Below are 19,523 nucleotides of genomic sequence, written 5' to 3' on the forward strand. Positions count from 1 at the left end.
TCGTTCTTACATGGCATGAGTTCAAGTTGTTCATTTTTTTCAGATGGATTTAATCTGTGGAACACAAACTAAGGCTGGGGCTCTTTCTTTGAGGCTGGTTCAGTTTCAGAACTGAAGAGATTTTGTGATCAAAGCACAGAAAGCTCCTGTCACACTGGAATGTGAACAGAGGCCATTGGTGTGACCAATGGAGAGACATCACTGGGCCAAGAATTTTGGAAGCTTTTAAAACCTGGGATGCCATCCCTTTTGAGCTTTCAATTAACATTGTCTCTGAAGATTAGAGTGTACTGTGAATTCATAGCATCAGCTCTGATGAAGAGTCATTGAGACTTGAGTCATTAGCTTCTCTCTCTCCATGGATGCTGCCTGACCTGCTGTGATTTCCAGCATTTTTTGCTTTCATTATGGATTTCAGCATTTATAGTAACTTGCTCCTTCATAAGATCCATGCAGTGCCGAAAGAGGCCATTCAGCCCATCAAGTCCTCACTAACCCTTAGGGGGCCATTCCTCTCAGACTCACCCCATACCCTATCCCTGCATTTCCCATGGCTAACCCAGCTAACCTACACATCCCTGAACACTACGGGCAATTTAGCATGGCCAATGCACCTAACCTGCACATCTTTGGACTGTGGGAGGAAAGCAGAGCACCTGGCGGAAACTCATGTAGACACGGAGAGAATGTGCAAACTGCACACAGACAGTTGCCTGAGACTGGAATCGAACCTGGGACCCTAGCGCTGTGAGGCTAACCACTGAGCCACCGCACAATCCATTAAGATTGAAATCGAACTGCACCCTGGGTGTAGCAGCAGCGGATTCACACAGCTCGGTGCCGTTGAATTTCAGATTGAAGAATTGTCACCTTCCTCTAAGTTGAGTGTTTTGGGGATTAGTACACAGCTTCGAGGCTCTGGTTAAACCAATGATTAGTCATTTCGATGGGAAAAGGATGATGTAGGAGGTGGTTCACATGGACCTCCAAAGGTGTCTGATAAAGGGGCCACTTGTCAAAGTAAAACTAACCAAAATAGGAGGCCTGTTGGCCACGTAGGTGTGAATTTGGTGGAGTGACAGGAAACAAGGAGCGGTCGAGAATCTCGCAAATTTATTGTGGTGCAGAAGGAGGCTATTTGGCCCATCATCTCTGCACTGGCTCTATCATCTCATACCAATCTCCTACCTTTTTCCCATATACCTGCACCCCTGCTATTCAAATTAAAACATCCAGTACCATCTTTAGTGCCTCTTGAAGTTTTCCAGACTAGATGTAGGGAGTTGTTGTCAGATCCACTTTTCTAAATTTTCTAAATAGAAACATAGATTGTATTTAAAAATTCAATCCGTCCATCAGTAACTTGGGGTATGATCCATTTTATAGTCATGTACAGTGTGAAATTTCAAAAGACAATACAGAACGTGGATGTATTGCAAACTGTGAGATCTAATGCAGAGAAGAGTAATATCTTGGTAGGAAGATTAGGAAGAAGCAATAAAAATAATGGCCAATTTGAAAGGAGGTTCAAGAACAAAGAGATCTGGGGGTATATGTACACAAATTATTATTGGTAATTGGGCAGGTTTGGGAGATGGTTAATAGTCACATATAACACTGGTCTTTATAAATAATTGCGTAGAGTAAAAAGTTGTGATAAACCTTTGTAAAACACTGGTTCAGCATCAGTACCAATTCACACTTTAGGAAGGATGTAAATGTGTTTGGAGGGGGTGGCAGAAATGATTAAGAAGAACATTTCCAAGACTGATACTGTATTATCCTTTGGTAAGAAGAGGTTGAGAGGAGATTTGATAGAGATGTTCAAAATTATGAGACGTCTGGACAGTGAATGAGAAATCTAACCTATTGTCAGAAAGGTTGGGGAAGCAGAGGATGCAGACATAAGGAGCTGGACAAATAAGGAATACACTTTTTGAGAAGTACATGGTCAGAATCGGGAATACACAGCTGGTGAGTTTAGTGGAGACAGATTGAATCAACCACAGCTTTTAGAAAGTTAAGCATCTAAAGGGAAAAGGGAAAGCTGAAGTTTTTGTTTCATTGGAGTTGCCCGTCCCTAATTGCCTTTGAATTCATAGAATCCCTACAGTGTGGAAGTGGGCCATTCAGTCCATCAAGTCCACATTGATCCTCTGAAGAGCATACCACCCCCAGACCCACCCCATCCCTGTAACCCTGCATTTCCCATGACTAATCCACCTAGCCTGCACATCCCTGGACAATTTCCCATGGCCAATCCACCTAACCTGCACATCTTTGGACCGTGGGAGGAAACCGGACCAAACTCACGCAGACACGGGGAGAATATGCAGACTCCATACAGACAATTGAATCCGTGTCCGTAGCGTTGTGAGGCAGCAGTGCTCACCACTGAGCCACCCTGCTCCCAAGTGGCTTTCTAGTTATTTCAGAGCTCAGCCAAGAATGTCAAGAAGGACATCAGTGAAGCAAATGAATTTTTAAGCAACAATTGTTGGTAGTTACTATGGTCATCATTACTGAGACTAACTTTATAATTCCAGATTTATCAGTAGACTTTAAACTCCTATAGCTGCTATGGTGGGATTTGAACCCATGTGCCCTGTGTATTAGGTGGGGCTCTTCTTATCTGCTATTATTGTATAAATACCACGACACCATAATCATTCTGTAGAGTATCATGCTCAGAAAGCTAACATGTGGATAAGACAGGCTTCCTGTACCTTAGCCATTGTATGATCCTTGATTCTATGATATGATTTCCCAAAGTGCTTGTGCTGTCATTTCACTTTGGCCACACTGCCTATCTCTGGCCAAGTGGATGCTAGAAAGAAAGTTAAACACAATCCATCTTCATGTCAGAAAATCTGAATCATATTCCTTGATCCATCTTCCTTCGCAGCTGAGTCGGTCTCTTTAATCGGAGTTTCTCTCTGTGCAACATTGGTGTATCAATTGACACTGAGGGTGAACCTCACACGCTATCCCATCACCAAGACCTTTGATCTCTGATATGTCACATGACCTGCCTCCGACCTGACTTCTTCTCTGCTGCACGTGACATCAAGAAACAGCTGGAGGCACTGGATACTGCAAAGGCTATGGGCCCTGACAACATTCCGGCAATAGTACTGAAGACTTGTGCTCCAGAACTTGTTGCTCCCCTAGCCAGGCTGTTCCAGTACAGGTACAACACTGGCATCTTTCTGACAATATGGAAAATTGCCCAAGTATGTCCTGTTTGGAAAAAGCAGAACGAATCCAACCTGGCCGTTTACCGCTCCATCAGTCTCCTCTCAATCATCGGTAAAGTGATGGAACGTGTCATCAACAGTGCTATCAAGCAGCACCTGCTCAGCAATAACCTGCTCAGTGACGCCCAGTTTGGGTTCCGCCAGGGCCATCAGCCCCTGATCTCATTACAGCCCTGGTTCAAATATGGACAAAAGAGCTGAATTCTAGAGGTAAGTTGAGAGTTACAGCCCTTGACATCAAGGCTGCGTTCGACTGAGTGCGGCATCAAGGAACCCTAGCAAAACTGGAATCAATGGGTATGAGGGGGCAAACGCTCCGGTGGTTGGAGTCATACCTGACACATAGGAAGATGGTCGTGGTTGTTGGAGGTCAATCATCTCAGCTCTAGGGCATCTCTGCAGGAGTTCCTCAGGGTAGTGTGCTCGGCCCAACCATCTTCAGCTGCTTCATCAATGACCTTTCCTCTGTTATATGGTCAGAAGTGGGGATGTTCACCGATAATTGCTCAATGTTCAGCACCATTCGTGACTCCTCAGATACTGAACCAGTCCGTGTCCAAATGCAACAAGATCTGGACAATATCCAGGCTTGAACTGACAAGTGGCAAGTGACATTCACGTCACACTAATACCAGGCTATGACCATCTCCAATAAGAGACAGTCTAACCACCGCCCCTTGACATTCAATGGTGTTACCATCACTGAATCCCCCACTATCAACATCATTGACCAGAAACTCAAATGGACTCACAACATAACCACAGTGGCTACAAGAGCAGGCCAGAAGCTCGGAATACAGTAGTGAGTAACTCACCTCCTGACTCCTCAAAGTCCACAAGGCACAAGTCAGGAGTGTGATGGAATATTCCCCACTTGCCTGGATGAGTGTAGCCCCAACAACACTCAAGAAGCTTGACACCATCCAGGACAAAGCAGCCGCGTGATGGACTCTACATCCACAAGCATCCACTCCCTCCACCACCAACACTCAGTAGCAGCAGAGTGTACTATCTACAGGATGCACTGCAGAAATTCACCAAAGATCCTCAGACAGCATCTTCCAAACCTATAAGCACGTCCATCTAGGAAGACAAAGGTAGCAGACATACGGGAACATGACCACCACCTCCAAGTTCCCCTCCAAGCCACTGACTTGGAAATATATCACTGTTCCTTCACTGTCACTGGGTCAAAATCCTGGAATTCCCTCCCTACCAGCTCACCACCACCTTCTCAAGGGCAACTAGGGATGGGCAAGAAATGCTGGCCTAGCCAGTGACGCCCACATCCCACAAATGAATAGAAAAGAACTGAAGCTCTCAGTCCTTTTTTCATTATATCAGACTCAACCTCTTTGATGCTTTCTCTGCCAATGGCTTCCAAATTTTCATTAGAATGGAAGTTGCCAGCATGGGAGATACCGAGGGGTTCTTCAGGAAGGTTAGGGGAATGCTTCCTTGTTTCCAGGTTAACACGTACCCCACAATGGTCACTAGTGAAGAAGATTATCGTTGTTCAAATTGGAGGTTTATCGAATGGTTACAGAATATAGGAAGGATGTTATTAGATCGGAGAGGGTTCAGAAAAGATTTACCAGGGTGTGGCCAGGAATGGAAGGTTTGAGTTATAGAAATAGCCTGGCACATTTTTTTTTATTTGAGTATCAGAGGTTCAGGCATGACCTTATAGGGGCTTATAAAATCATGAGGGGCATAGATGTGGTGAATAGCAAAGGTCTTTTCTCTAGGGTGGGGGAATTCAAAACTGCGGGGGCATCTTTTTAAGGTGAGAAGAGAAAGATTATAAAAGGTCATGAGGGGCAATTTTTTTATACAAGAGAGAGATTCATGTGTGGAATGAACTGCCAGAGGAAATGATGGATGCAGGCACAGTTACACCATTTAAAAGATATTTGAATAAGTTCATGAATAGGAAAGGTTTGAAGGGATATGGCTGAGCCCAGGCAGGTGGGACCAATTTAGTTTGAGATTATGTTCAGCATGGACTGGTTGGACCAAAGGGTCTGTTTCTGTGCTGTATGACTGTATGACTGTGTGACTCTGTGACTGTCTGACTGTATGACTGTATGACTCTGTGACAAAAGTAGGCCATTTAACCCATTGTGTCCCTGCTGACTCTCTGTAAGAACAATTAGTTAGCCCCACCCTGCTACCTTTTCCCTGTAATCTTGAAGGTTCATACCTTTTCTGATCTAAAAGTCGAATCTGCTACCTTCACTCAGGCAAACTGTGCATCCTAGATTCTGATCACTGCAAGCTGCCTCTACTTCTTGATTCTTTCTCCACTGGAGGCAGTCTCTCTCTATCCCCTCAGTACAGACTCTCCTTGATTTTGAACACCTTGTATCATACATCCTAGCAGCCTTTTCTTCTCAGAGATCAGCCCCAACTTCGCCAATCGATCCTCATAACAGAAGATCCTCATTCCTGGAACCATTCTGATAAGCCTTTTCTACAGTCTCTCTAATGCTTTCACATTCTTCTGAAAGTGGGGCAGACAAAATACTCCATTGGAGATTGAACCAATGTTTTGTAAAGGATCGCCATAATTTTGTTGCACTGGTACTCCATGACCCTGTGTTTTGGGAGTCTTTTAAAATTGGCAAATAGGCTCCTGTTCCAGAACTGCGGTCCTCATTCCCAACACTGGAATGTTTGGGAACTCCTCTAGGAAATGTATCAGCAGAAACACACAGACAGACATCAGGCTCTCCACCTGGGCTTATTATGAATGCCTGGTTAAGCTCCAAGGCTCACAAATTCGTTAACTTGGCAATGTGTTATTTCTGCAAACTGTAATGGAGAGTTTACTTTGCTGCATTGGTATTTTCATGAGGTTATAATATTGTTGTATTGGTCTTTCTGCAATTATTTTTGTCAATGACTGTTTATTTGAATAAAATTAAGAAATATGAAGAGCTAAAGTCTCTGTAACTGATTCTATAATAGCACTAATACATCTATAGGGCTGAATTCTTTAGTCCTAAGCAGATTTCTGAATGGATGTTTTCTCTGCTTGGCAATTCAAATTTGCCATTTCTATGGTGTGGCTGAATATAGCACAGACTGCTTCTGAGTTCAATGGGTTTGCCTTTCTCCCTGCCTTTTTGGACTGAGATTGCACATTATAGAGTCCTGTAAATCCAAGGCAAGCCTGGGAGTCAGGGAATTTTCACAACTGGGGCTTACCCATCCTGTCAGTGAAAAGTCTGTGTGTACCACATTGACTGCATTAAGCTCACAAACTGTGATAATTCTTTGAGAAGCTCAATCGATTTCATGAGACATGATTTGCCTAGAACAGTTCTGTGTTCTCTTTCCTTATAAAAATCAACATTGTCCAAGTGACTACTCATCTTGTCCCCGGCCTATTGTCCCTAACAACTTTACTAACTATAGAGTTCCTGGCTCACGCGTTCTGGGTGCATCTGGACATCTCTTTCTAAATGAAGGTGCAACATTGGAATTTATCCAGTTATTTTTTTCCTTATTCATTTATAAGGTGTGGGTGTCACTGGCTGGCCAGCATTTGTTGTCTGTCCCCAGTTGTACTTGAGTTGCCTTCTTGAAGCGCTGCAGTGCACCTGCTGTGGGCTGACCCACAATGCCATTAGGGAGGGAATTCCAGGATTCTGACCCAGCGACACTGAAGGAATGGTGATATATGTCCAAGTCAGGATGGTGAGTGGCTTGAGGGGAACTTGAAGGTGGTGGTGTTCCCATGTATCTGCTGCCCTTGTCCTTCGAGATGGAAGTGGTCGTGGGTTTGGAAGGTGCCGTCTGAGGATCTTCGGTGAATTTCTGCAGTGCATCTTGTAGATAGTACACACTGCAGCTACTGAGCGTCAGTGGTGGAGGGAGTGGATGTTTGTGGATGTGGTGCCAATCAAGCGGCTGCTTTGTCCTGGATGGTGTCAAGCTTCTTGAGTGTTGTTGGGGCTGCACTCATCCAGGCAAGAGGGGAGTATTCCTTCACACTCCTGACTTGTGCCTTGTAGATGGTGGACAGGCTTTGGGGAGTCTTGCATTATTGGATGAGCTTTACTCTACTTTATTTTATAAATAACTGTTTTAATAATTTTGTGCCCCCAGAAAATTTTGAATTCCTTTTTATTTTTCCTGCCAGGGTCTACTCATATCCTGTCTTTGCTTCTCTTGTCATTTTTTTTTTCACATCTTCGCTGAACGTTTTTACATCAGCCTGGTTCTTGTATTATTAACTGGAGAAGTATCAGATAAAGACACAAAGAAACTAGAAACAGGAACAGGCCATCTGGCCCTTTGAGCCTGCTCCACAATTCTCCCTGTACCCCTTGAAGCCTTTAAAATCTTATTTATCTCTTTCTTAAATACATTCAGTGACATGGCTTGAATAGCCTTCTGTGGTAAAGAATTCCACAGGTTCACCATGCTTTGAGTGAACATTCCCCCGGAACCCTGGGTCTGTCGGAATTTTATACGTTTTAATCAGATCCCCTCTCATTTGTCTAAACTCTAGTAAATAAAAGCCCAGTCAAACCAAATTCTCCTGACAGGACAGTCCTGTCACCCAGATACATCCTTTTTCAGTGTCTGAGGAAGTGTCGTGTCTGAAAGATCGAATTGAACTGGTTTTGTTGTCACATGAACTCAAATGAGTACAGTGAAGTTTACAAGTCACCACTTACGGTGCCATCTTAAGTACAAGGTAACCAGATACAGATTCTTCAGTACAAGTTCTGAGGAAAAAAAATAGTAAAATAAGAAATGAAAAGTCCAGCATTATAGAATAAATTAGAAAAATAGAGAAATAAACAGTTCGGAATAACTGTCCTTCCAACCTAGTCCATGCTGGGCCTTGCCTCCAGTCCGTGTCAGACTATGAATCACCCCAAGGCCGGCAGTCCCATACGAGGCCACACCGGGCCGAAAGGCCGCCATGTCGAACCACCAAGGGACCGCCACACTGGGCTGAGAATCCGTCATGCCAGGTCGAGAAGACGCCTTGCTGGGTCAGTGCTGAGGCCAAGAGTCCAAGTCTATGCTGAGGCTGGGAGTTCACGGAGAAGAAAGAAGAGAAAAAAACAACACAAAATGAGAAAAAGAAGAGAAAAACCAGGAATAGAGGCAGACAAAACAGATGAGCTCTGGCTGAGTTGTCCTGCTCTGCCACTATGTTGGAATCTCACCTCCTGCTGTGCAGCACACCCACAGTTCTCCCTCATTGATACGATTCCATCTCCTCCTTTCCCTTATCTGGAAACAGGAGTGAATGCCAAGATATCTTCAAGAAGCCTGAATCCTGACCACCTTCTAGAAAGGTGACAGGCCTGAATGTGGTAATGGCAGAGGGATTTCTTTGCTGGCACACACGTGCAAGTTATCACAGGAGTGCCCCTCAGTCACCTTCTCCCTGTGATTAAAAAGCTGCTTCCACGATCAAAACGTGGATTCCATCCTCAAAGGGGCACAGTAACAATTTGATTTGATTTGATTGACTAATTTGTTCTCACATGTACAGGGATACAGTGAAAAGTGTTGTTTTGCATGCTCCACAGGCAGATCGCTCCATACAAAGTGCATCAGGGTAGCAGAACAGAGTGCAGAATACAGTGTTACAGCCACAGGGAAGGTGCAAGAGAGTGTGATTAGAATTAACATGAGAGGTCCATTCGAAAGCGGGGAAGGCGCTGTTGTTGAACCTATTTGTGCATGTATTCAGACTTTTATATCTTCTGCCCAATGGAAGAGGGTGGGAGAGAGTATAAGTGGGCTGGGAAGGGTTTTTGGTTATGAACATGGTCCTCACCATGTAGTAACTACAAGAAAAATGCAGGGTACCGCACTGACCCTTGTACATGTCTTTCTTTGACCTCATAAAGGCCTTCGACATTGTCCACCACCAGGAATTATGGACTGCCATCCTCTGTTACAGCTGCGCCCAAATTTTGTTGTGATTTTCTGCCTGCTCCGTGATGATATATAAGCTGTGATCCTAAGCAATAGATCCACCCACAGATCAAAAATCTGGATCGAGATCAGGCATGGCTGGTCATTGCACTGATGCTGTTCTTATCCTCTTACCAAAATCCATGACGAGGCCTTGGATGGCGATGCCCATTTTCCATACCTTGGGGGATTCCTGCCAACAAGGGCAGACACCGACAATGAGGCTCAGTACTGCCTTCAATTGGCAAGCTCATGGTGTATAGAGCAATAGTGATAATGGCTCAGAGACAAGGACTGGGTACAGCGGGCACCTTGGTATCCTGGAGAGGTACCTCTAGCCCTGCCTCTGCAGGATCTGTTGGTGGGCTTGGCTCACCAATGTGAGGATACTTGCTCAAGGCCAACCTTACCCAGCCTCGACCAGCTCTGCTGGTGGGTTACATCATCCGCGTGCCTCACACGAGATCTTTGAAACAAGTGCTGTACCTGGAGCTTTGACACGATAAGCAAAGCCCACGAAGGCAGAAGAAGCTGTTCATAGATAACCTCAAAGCCTCCTTGAAGACCCCTAACGTTGACATCTGGAAAGCTCAGTCTAAGGCTGACCAAACTGAATAGAAAGACTGTGGAAAGATTCAGCACATCTCCAATGTCAAGCCGAAGTGTTGCAGAAAGAGGAGCCTGTGGCAACCCTGGGCAACCCCCCAATGCCCCAACCACTGCCAGCTGACTAACTCTAATGGATATAGACAGCCATTCGGCCTATCTTAGTCTATCTATGAGGAATAACACAACTTTCTCTCCAATCAGCTGTGTCTTTTCATTTGATTGTACTTTGTCCACTGCTTCATCACTGTATCTGTGAAAGAAAAGATCCTCCTCATTTTACCTGAACCAGTATGAACTTGCCTTGTTTGAATATCACTCTTTAGTTTAAAGATGTAACCTGGAACAAATATTTGCATCTTTGTCTTTTATGGGAAGTGGATGTTGCTGGCAAGGCCAGCATTTGCTGCCCACCCCTAATTGCTTTTGAACTGAGTGACTTGCTGCATTATTTCAGAGGGCAGTTAAGAGAGTGTGGGCCTGGAGTCACATGTGGGCCAGACTGGGGAAGGATAGCAGATTTCACATGAGTGGACCAGATGGGTCACTATAAATGATCATTTCACAGTCACTTTTACTGAGATGAGCTTTCAATTCCAGATTGTTTTCTTTTTAAATCACTGAGTTTAACTTCTGCCAGCTCTTGTGTTGATATTTGAGCTCGTGTCCATGGAGCATTAGCTGGGATCTAGTAGCTAGTGACAAGACCATCCCTCCCAGACCAATCAGCACATACTTCCATTGCAGTTGGTGGAACTCAGTATCACTGTGTACGTTGGGCAGCTTGCCCACCTATGGCCTGTTTTGCACCACCACAAATTTCTCTCCCATAGTCTTGCCAGTCTTTGAAATCTAACACAGGGCCCCAACATAGAAACATATACAGGAGCAGGAGTAGGCCATTCGGCCCTTCGACCTTGCTCCGCCATTCAATCTGATGATGGCTGATCATCTAACTCAGTCCCCAGTTCCCACTTTCACCCCCATTTACCTTTGATCCCTTTAACCTTAAGAAATATATTTAACTCCTTCTTGAAAATGTTCACTGTTTTGGTATCGACCGCTTTCTGTGGCAGAGAATTCCGCAGGCTCGGGGTGAAGACATTTCTCCTTATCCCCCTGTAGCTTTAAACTGTAATCACTGGTTCTCAACTCCCTGGTCATCGGGAACATCCTTCCGGCATTTACCCTGTCTAATCTGATTAGAATTTCATAAGAGACTCCCCCCCATCCCACCATTCTTCTAAACTCCAGTGAGAATCATCCTAACTAAACCAAGGTCTCTTCAAATGTCAGCCCCACCATCCTAGGAATCAGTCTTTATTGCACTCCCTCCATAGCCAGAACATCTTTCCTCAGATACAGAAAACCAAATTGCACACAATAATCCAGGGTGTGATCTCACCAAGAGTTGCAGCGAGACATCCCTGTTCCTATACTCAAATCCTCTTGAAGACCAACAGAGCATTTGTCACTTTCACTGTCGGCTGCACCTACACACTTCAGAGACTGGAGGGCATCCTCTGGCTATTTGCCACAGGATGGCAATGCCTTTCTATTTTTCCATGATCAGAACTTGGCCCAGGCCACGAGGAGTGGTCTGAGTAATGCCCTGCACAGTTTGACAAAGATTTCCTGAAATTCCCAATAACTTCCCACCCACTGTTACCATACCCATCCACATTTTGCTTCCTCCTGTAACTTGTAAGGCCCTGATTCCACCACCCCACCTATTTTGGCATTGTCTGAAAATTTGACTAATTTTCCATCAAGTCATTGATGCAAGTTGCAGCTGTATTTGTTGCAACATGCAGGGTAAGCATAATATTGACATACTTTGGAAATTGTTCTCTTTATCCTTACACCACTTGAGTAACACAGATTTTTAAAAAATCTTCCTTTTTTTCAGAGAATCCCTAAGGTGCTTGACGCTGTTGAACTGGGGATTTGGTCACTGACAACGGAACTAAATTTCCAGGAAGTGCCATGAAGGTTTCATTGCTCCTGCTGGTTTCCCATCTAAATCTCATTTGCGGATTCATCCCAGGTAAAGTCACTCCAAAAACACTGGCTTCATTAGACCCTGAACGAAAGAATTCTTTTCAGTCTAGGTGCCAAAGCGAAATCAATTTTGATGTTACATAAGATGATTTTAGATATTTATTAAAGCAGCAACATCCTGAGGCATGATTTGTTGAATTCTGTAGTAATTGTCTTCGGTCTGATGGCCCTCAGATGGGTTTGAAGGTAGGAGACAGACAGTAGTGGCTTGTTCTTGGGACTGGAGGCCTGTGACGAGTGATGTGCTGCGTGGATCAGTGCTGGGTCTACTGCCTTTGTCATTTAGATAAGTGATTTGGATGTGATCGTGGGAGGTATGGTTAGTAAGTTTGCAGATGACACCAAAATTGTTAGTGTGGTGGACAGCGAAGAGGGTTACCTCAGAGTACAACGGGACCTTGATCAGATGGGCCAATGGGCCGAGAAGTGGCAGATGGAGTTGAATTTGGATAAATGTGAGGTGTTACATTTTGCTAGAGCAAATCAGAGCAGAACTTATACACGTAGCAGTTGCCGAACAAAGAGACCTTGGAATGCAGGTTCATAGTTCCTTGAAAGTGGAGTCGCAGGTAGACAGGGTAGTGAAGAAGGCATTTGGTATGCTTGCATTTATTGGTCAGTGCATTGAGTATAGGAGTTGGGAGGTCATATTACAGCTATACAGGACATTGGTTAGGCCACTTTTGGAATACCACATTCAGTTCTGGTCTCCCTGCTGTAAGAAGGATGTTGTTAAACATGAAAGAGTTCAGAAAAGATTTATAAGGATGTTACTGAGTTTAGAGCATTTGAGTTATGGCGGGTGGAGCTAAATAGGCTGGGGCTATTTTCCCTGGAACATTGGAGGCTGAGCGGTGACCTTATAGAGGTTTATAACATCATGGATAGGGTGAAGAGTCAAGATCTTTTCCCTGGGGTGAGCGAGTCCAAAACTAAGGGGCATAGGATTAAGGTGAGAGGGGCAAGATTTAAAAAGGACCTAAGGGGGCAACTTTTTCATGCAGAGTGCGGTGTGTGTATGGAATGAGCTGCCAGAGGAAGTGGTGGAGGCTGGTACAATTATAACATTTAAAAGGCATCTGGATGGGTATATGAATGGGATGGGTTTAGAGGGATATGGGCCAAATGCTGGCAAATGGGACTAGATTAATTTAGGATATCTAGTCGACACAGATGAGTTGGGCTGAAGGGTCTGTTTCTGTGTGGTATGACTCTATGATTGTATCACTATATCTGATTTTGATCCCTTGAACAACTCTGGTTTCCATCATTCCACATTTTGTTTACTTGTCTAAACTTTATCAAGTGGAATTCTCTCCCTAAATAATTAAAGACAAAGGACCTCCTATCTAAGATGGCGATAAGGTAGACTTTTGTTTTCACTCCGAAGATGGAGAATGTGTGGAATTGTCTTTCCCCAGAAAGCGGTGGAGGTGGGATCTCTGGACATCTTGAACAAAGTCAGAAGTCACATGACACCAGGTTATAATCCAACAGGTTTTATTTGAAATCACAAGCTTTTGGAGCGCAGCCCCTTCTTCAGGTGCAGTGAGAGGGAAGAGCGCACAGACGCAGAGTTTATAGGCAGAGAGATCAAGGGCAGAGAGATCAAAAAACCATACAAATGGTGTGAGTGGAGTGTCAGATAATAAGTCTCTGAAGGTGATCAAGAGTGTCAGACAGTGTGAGTAAAGTGTCAACAGCTGAATAACCAGTGAAGGGGTGACCTATAATCTGATTAAATGAGGCAGAGAGATAATTACAAAAAATTAAAAATAAGGTGGTGCTGGAGACAAACTAAATGGCTGGAATAACATGATAGGTATAAGAGTCACATGCTGAAGGTTTAACCAAAATGATAAGTAATCCAAGACTGTATCAACTAATTAAGGTAGAGAGATCATAACAATTTATCAAGGTGATGGTGTTAAAGCAGGGCAGTAAGGAAGATTTTACAGATACAGAACAGTGTGGTGGGGTCACATGTAGCATGACATGAACCATGAGCACGGTTGAGGTTGGGACTGATCTCTCTGCCTATAAACTCTGTATCTGTGTGTGCTTCCCTCTCACTGCACCTGAGAAAGGGGCTATGCTACGAAAGCTTGTGATTTCAGATCAACCTGTTGGAGTATAACCTGGTGTTGGGTGACTTCTGACTTTGACCACTCCAGTCCAACACCGGCACCTCCACATCATAGATAACTTGAAGGCAGAGGTATCAGGGTTTGAGCAGGAGATGGGCTGTAGTAGGACCGAAATCAGGCAACGTTATAGAGGTGAAAGTCAGAGGTGTTGGGACAAATATGTATTTTAAAGCTCATCTCATGGTCAGATGTGACACCAAGGTTGCAAGGAGAGTGGTTTGATCTCAGACTGTTGCCATGGAGAAGGTTGGAATCAGTAGCTCAGCAGCAGAATTTGGACCTGGGAGTGAAACCAATGGCCTGTGCTCAGGGTCGAGGACAGGATAATTGGGCCCAGGGCTCCAGGGGGACCCCACTGTGTTTGGATTGAGAACAGGGCTGGGGAGATGGGGTTTGATGGGCAAAGCTGGGAGCCTGGGCAAGGGCTGAATCAGGAGGGCCCTGATTTCTGTCCCTGTCCTTGCTTCAGAGTTCCCAATAATTAATGGCAGTCCATAATGCTCATCCAGACTGCGTGTCAGATTGACCTCCTGATGAACTAGCAACTGCGGAGGAGTCGAAAGAGTCGGTGGTGAGGTAAAACTGATGTTGTCAATGTACATGTCAAAACATGTTTATTGTTGGAGACAATTGCTATTAAATTACGGCTCTGTTGCAGCCTGAAAACCTCCATCCAACCAGTACTTCAGGGTAACTCCGTTTTCAATATGCTACATGTTGAAGGGTGACTTTTCAGGGTTAACAGCTCAGAAACTGTGCGGTCTGTGGAGAAGTAGCTATTTTAAGTTTGTTTGATGTTTTGGATTACAAATGTGTTAACACTTATTCTGACTTGCCCGGACATTAGGAAATATGCCGCTTGCCTCAAAGCCTGAAGCAGGATCTCGTCAGTCGGTGATTGAATGACTCACTGCCATTTCTTGGTAGATTTTGTGAGAATTGACATTTCCCGTTCATTTTACCACAGCGAAGATGATTGGAGCCTGAGCCTGGCCGGCTTTATGCCAACTTCTGTTTGACGTAACAGAGAAAAACAGTACGGAGCCTGAGCCTGGCCGGCTTTATGCCAACTTCTGTTTGACGTAACAGAGAAAAACAGTACAGGTCAACGTAAATACTGATACATTTGTGTAAATACTGATACACAAATGTATCAGTATTTATGTTGTCTCACACTTTAACAGGCCCTATCTCTGGCTGTTATTTGTTTCTGGGTAAACTATTTATACTTGCAGGATATGATCACCTGACGATCGTTAAATTTCCAAAGCTGAAGTTTCATTTCAAGATGCCTTCCTCCTGAGGACTATTCGCCTTTCATAACTCCTTTCCTTGCAGATCTTTATCAAACTCCATGCATGGATTGAGAGTTGGTTGAGAATAGCAAAAGGGTTTATTTTATAGCTTTTACTTTACGTTTTGAGAACCTGGTCCCCTTTGTGAATCATTCATGGGTTCTCCTAACCATTTTGAAGGACACGGGAGGACCATCTTAGAGGACAAACAGGGAGGGTTTTTAATGTCGAAGTGAAGTAAGACTTGTTACAAATGTTATTTTACATGTTTACGTCAAATAAACCATATTTGTTGATTTTTACATTCAATCTTTTCTACTCAAGTGTGAATCAGTACATCTGAGGATTGAATCACTGGTTCATTTCTTAGTCATGGCCCCATGAATTATACCATGTTTGGAGAAATGCCTTTGTACCTTGAATGTACTGGCTAGCTTGCTGTAGTCCTGTGACTGTTACCTCTGCTGTAAGTGCCTTTGTGTGCGATCTGTGGGAGCCATTAAACACACTTCACTCGTACCATGCTGTGAAATGACTACATTACACAGGATTACAGAAGAAATATGGCACAGAAACAGGACATTCAGCCCAACAAGTTCATGACAGTGATAATGTTCCATTAGAACTGGCTCCCATCTTTCCCCATATTGGCAGATCAAGGTAAATTCTTGATTGTAAGGAACATGGGATCCCATAGACAAACATTATTGATGCTGAAAGGGAATTTTGGGACTACATCTGATCAAAATTGAAATGTTTATGTGAATCGGTCAGTTTTCAATCATTCTGGAACAGACTATTGCAGGTACTCAAGCGTTTCTCATCCCTAATTAATTATTTTACTTTCCTTGACTGACTGAAATTTCTTAACACTTGTGTATGATGAATTTGTTTAATGTTATTCCTTTTTCTTTCTTAGTGAAGCTGATTTGTCATATCAACATTCTGTAGAATTGTGTCTGGTTCCAGTGATCTACCCAATGGTTAAAAGCAATGACATTGACATCATCTTTTTTCTTGATCTTAAATGGAATGTGAAGACATGTATTCAGTGTAATTTCTAACCATCTGTCTGTTGCCCATGTGTTCATCTTGTTATGTCATATGTTATCATGTTTCACCCATCTTGTTACATATGGCATTGCTTTTGCCATCACCTCTGCAGCAACCTCATACACTCCATTCCCCGTCCCATAAGTGATTTGATTTGATTTGATTTATTACTGCCATGAAGTACAGTGAAAAGTGTCGTCTTACGTGCTTTACAGGCAGATCGTAGTATACAAGTGCATCAGGGTAACAGGACAAAGTGCAGGATACAGTGTTACAGCTGTCAAGAAGGTGCAGACAGAGATCAACATTAACAAATCTTTACCCTTTGGTTCAGAGTGTAGAACACTCTCGTTCCATCACAGGCTCGTAACTTCCTCCCAAGCCCACAACTTTGGTATTAAAGTTGTGCGTTTGGAACATTAGAGATATAATTGCCATGATAAGCTCAATGCTCTTTCCCCTTGACACTCACAGTGGGAGTAAAAGAGTGAAATAATTCCTCATGGTTAAGGGGCACTAACCCTAACCCAAGCCTTAACCCTAACCCTAACCCGAGACTTAAACCTAACCCTAAACCTAGACTTAACCCTAACCCCTAACCCCTAACCCTAACCCTAACCCTAACCCTAACCCTAACTCTAACCCTAACCCTAGACTTAACCCTAACCCTAACCCTAGCCCTAACTCTAACCCTAACCTAACCCTAGACTTAATCCTACCCGAACCCTAACCCTAACCCTAAACCGAACCCTAACCCTAACCCTAAGCCTAACCCGAACCCTAACCCTAACCCTAACCCTATTCCGAACCTTAACCCTAACCCAAACCCTAGCCTTAACCCTAACCCTATCGCAACTTGGCCCAGCATAGGGTGCTATGAGGGGACCTGAGTCTCACGCTGTGAACTCTAAGAGTGCAACCACTGATGGTTCAAGCAAGGGAGTGTGGACTCTGTTAAAATTGATCCTAGTCAAAAGTCACATGACACCTGACGAAAGAACAGCGCTCCAAAAGCTTATGATCTTAAATAAACTTGTTGGACTATAACCTAGTGTCATGTGACATCTGACTTTGTCCACCCCAGTCCAACACCGGCACCTCCACATCAAAATTGGTCCTGGGTGTGGAACACTGATCGGATTTTTTTCACTCTGCCATGTGTATGTGATCAAAACGATTAGGGTTACACAGCCTGGTTAGGAGGACTTCTGGTGCCTGGTATATAAGTCAATGAGGTTTAGTGAGTTAGCATCAGGCCCAAACGTCCCTTGGTAATCTGAGTAGAGTTGGTGTGCTCCCAGTCTCGTTAATCGTGATGAGTGATGGTGGTGTGCAAGACATGTTTCTCTGGATTTGGCCCTGGCCAGTGGTTTGTATCCACCAAAGGCAGAGCTGTGAGAAGTGGCACCACATCAGAGCCAGTGTCTGATCTCATCTCTATCCTGTCGGATATGAATGCCTGCCTTTGGACAATTGCCCTGCTTCCTGATTTCATTGATCCTGGTGCATTCTACAGCACGGGAATGAAGCAGAGGTGTCAAAAAGAAATTGGGGGCAAATCCACAAGAATAAACCTGCGAGGCTACAGGGATAGGGAGGAGAATAGGGCTGACTGCATTGCTGTACAGGGAACTGGCATGACCTCAATGGGCAGAATGGCCTTTGCACGTTCTGTAAACTCTGATTTTATGGATGCAAGGTCCCTTCTGCTAGACTACTGTCCACGAATGGCTTTCCATCACCAAATGGGCTCTGGGATTGTGACAACCCAGTACGCTGCTTCCTATTGCCCTTTAATTAAGCCCTCAATTTCTTTCAATGCCCAGTCACCTTGAAACATCCCCCCCGCCCACCCCCAAAGGTCACAAACCCCAGTGGAGCCTCCCATTTGAAGTTTATTTTTATTCATCTTTGTACTGTTGCTGTTGCCTGTATCCCGTGGTCAAAAATAAATCCCTTTCAAGCAAACTTCATGTTCCCGTCTGTTCGACTTCAATAGGCTTCGCCCCACCGGCTGGACTCAAGAAAAAACGAATCTATCATCAGATCCGCCGCCCACCTCCAGGTTAGGCTGAGCTCAGAGGTCCATCTTCGTTCATTTTATGTTCCATTTGTTGTGTCATTTCTCTTAATCTGCTGGGAGCGGGATGCTGTGGGGCTCTGGTCTGACTGTTCCCTGGAGCATGCATGCATTTCTAGATCTCTGCTGAATCTTTACAACTTGCCTCGAGAGATTTTTGCTGGGGAAAGCTCGCTTCTCATCTCTTCCTGCGCATGTTTGGAATTTGTTGTGCATCATTGCAGATTAACTGTTTCCTACACATGCAATAATGATGAGCTTGAAGTGCTTTCTCTCCTCCAAGAACATGTTATTACTGTGTGTAATAACTGTGCCACAAACAGGAACTGTATTTTGGACCTGTCACCATCCCACTGCGAGTGGAATCAAAGGACTGAAATGCAAGCAAAACAAATTAAGCAAACATTTTCTGTGGATGCCTGCTTTGTCTCTACTCTTTGAACAGTTTAGGGGTTGTGTTTACAGTGCGCGGACAATCCATACCTATTTGCTTGTTAGTATCGGTATGGTTTGGATGATATGCCCAGTCTTTGGGTCAAGAATGTTGTTTCTTCTCTACTGAAAACAAATGGTTGCAAGGACATTTCTGTCCACCCTTGTCTCTCCCACAAATGCTTTCCTCTTCTTACTCACATGCTCCTTTGTTTTCAGTGAAAGGTGTCGGTAAGTACATTCGAGTTAACTCATAAACTCTGCTGATGGTTAGCAGGAAGACCCATTTCTCCAGGCCAAGCTGGTGTCAGTTGTAGATGGTGGTGTAGTGGTAGTGTTGCTGGGTTGGTAATTCTGGAGATGAATGCTCTTGGAACATGGTTTCAAATCTGCACCATTAGTAGCTGTAGGGATTTGAATCCATCTCATAAATCTTGGATATTGTGATGGTGGCCATTGAACTCTTATTAATTGTTGTTTGAAAACCCATCTGGTTCGCTAATGTCCTTGAGGGAAGGAAATCTGCCATTCTTCCCTGGTCTGTCCCTATCTGTGACTCCAGACCCACAGCAACCTGCTTGTCCCTTTCGCTCCCTGAAATGGCCCCAGCAAGCTTCTTAACTCAAGGGCAGTTTGGGCTGGC

The 19,523-nt window shown here is 44.2% G+C and overlaps 1 protein-coding gene across 1 annotated transcript in view; it reads left to right on the forward strand.

Annotated features, from left to right (window-relative positions):
• Nucleotides 1-19,523, forward strand: part of LOC109937151 (alkaline phosphatase-like) — a 100,629-nt gene that overhangs the window by 29,920 nt on the left and 51,186 nt on the right. The window contains exons 3-4 of the mRNA XM_048614907.1: nucleotides 11,722-11,859; nucleotides 18,368-18,433. Coding sequence (XP_048470864.1) covers nucleotides 11,799-11,859; nucleotides 18,368-18,433 — 127 coding nt within the window. The 5' untranslated portion in view covers nucleotides 11,722-11,798. The remainder of the gene's footprint in view (nucleotides 1-11,721; nucleotides 11,860-18,367; nucleotides 18,434-19,523) is intronic.

This window comes from Rhincodon typus, chromosome 31 (genome assembly GCF_021869965.1).
Source record: "Rhincodon typus isolate 14 chromosome 31, sRhiTyp1.1, whole genome shotgun sequence".
Classification (NCBI taxonomy): domain Eukaryota; kingdom Metazoa; phylum Chordata; class Chondrichthyes; order Orectolobiformes; family Rhincodontidae; genus Rhincodon; species Rhincodon typus.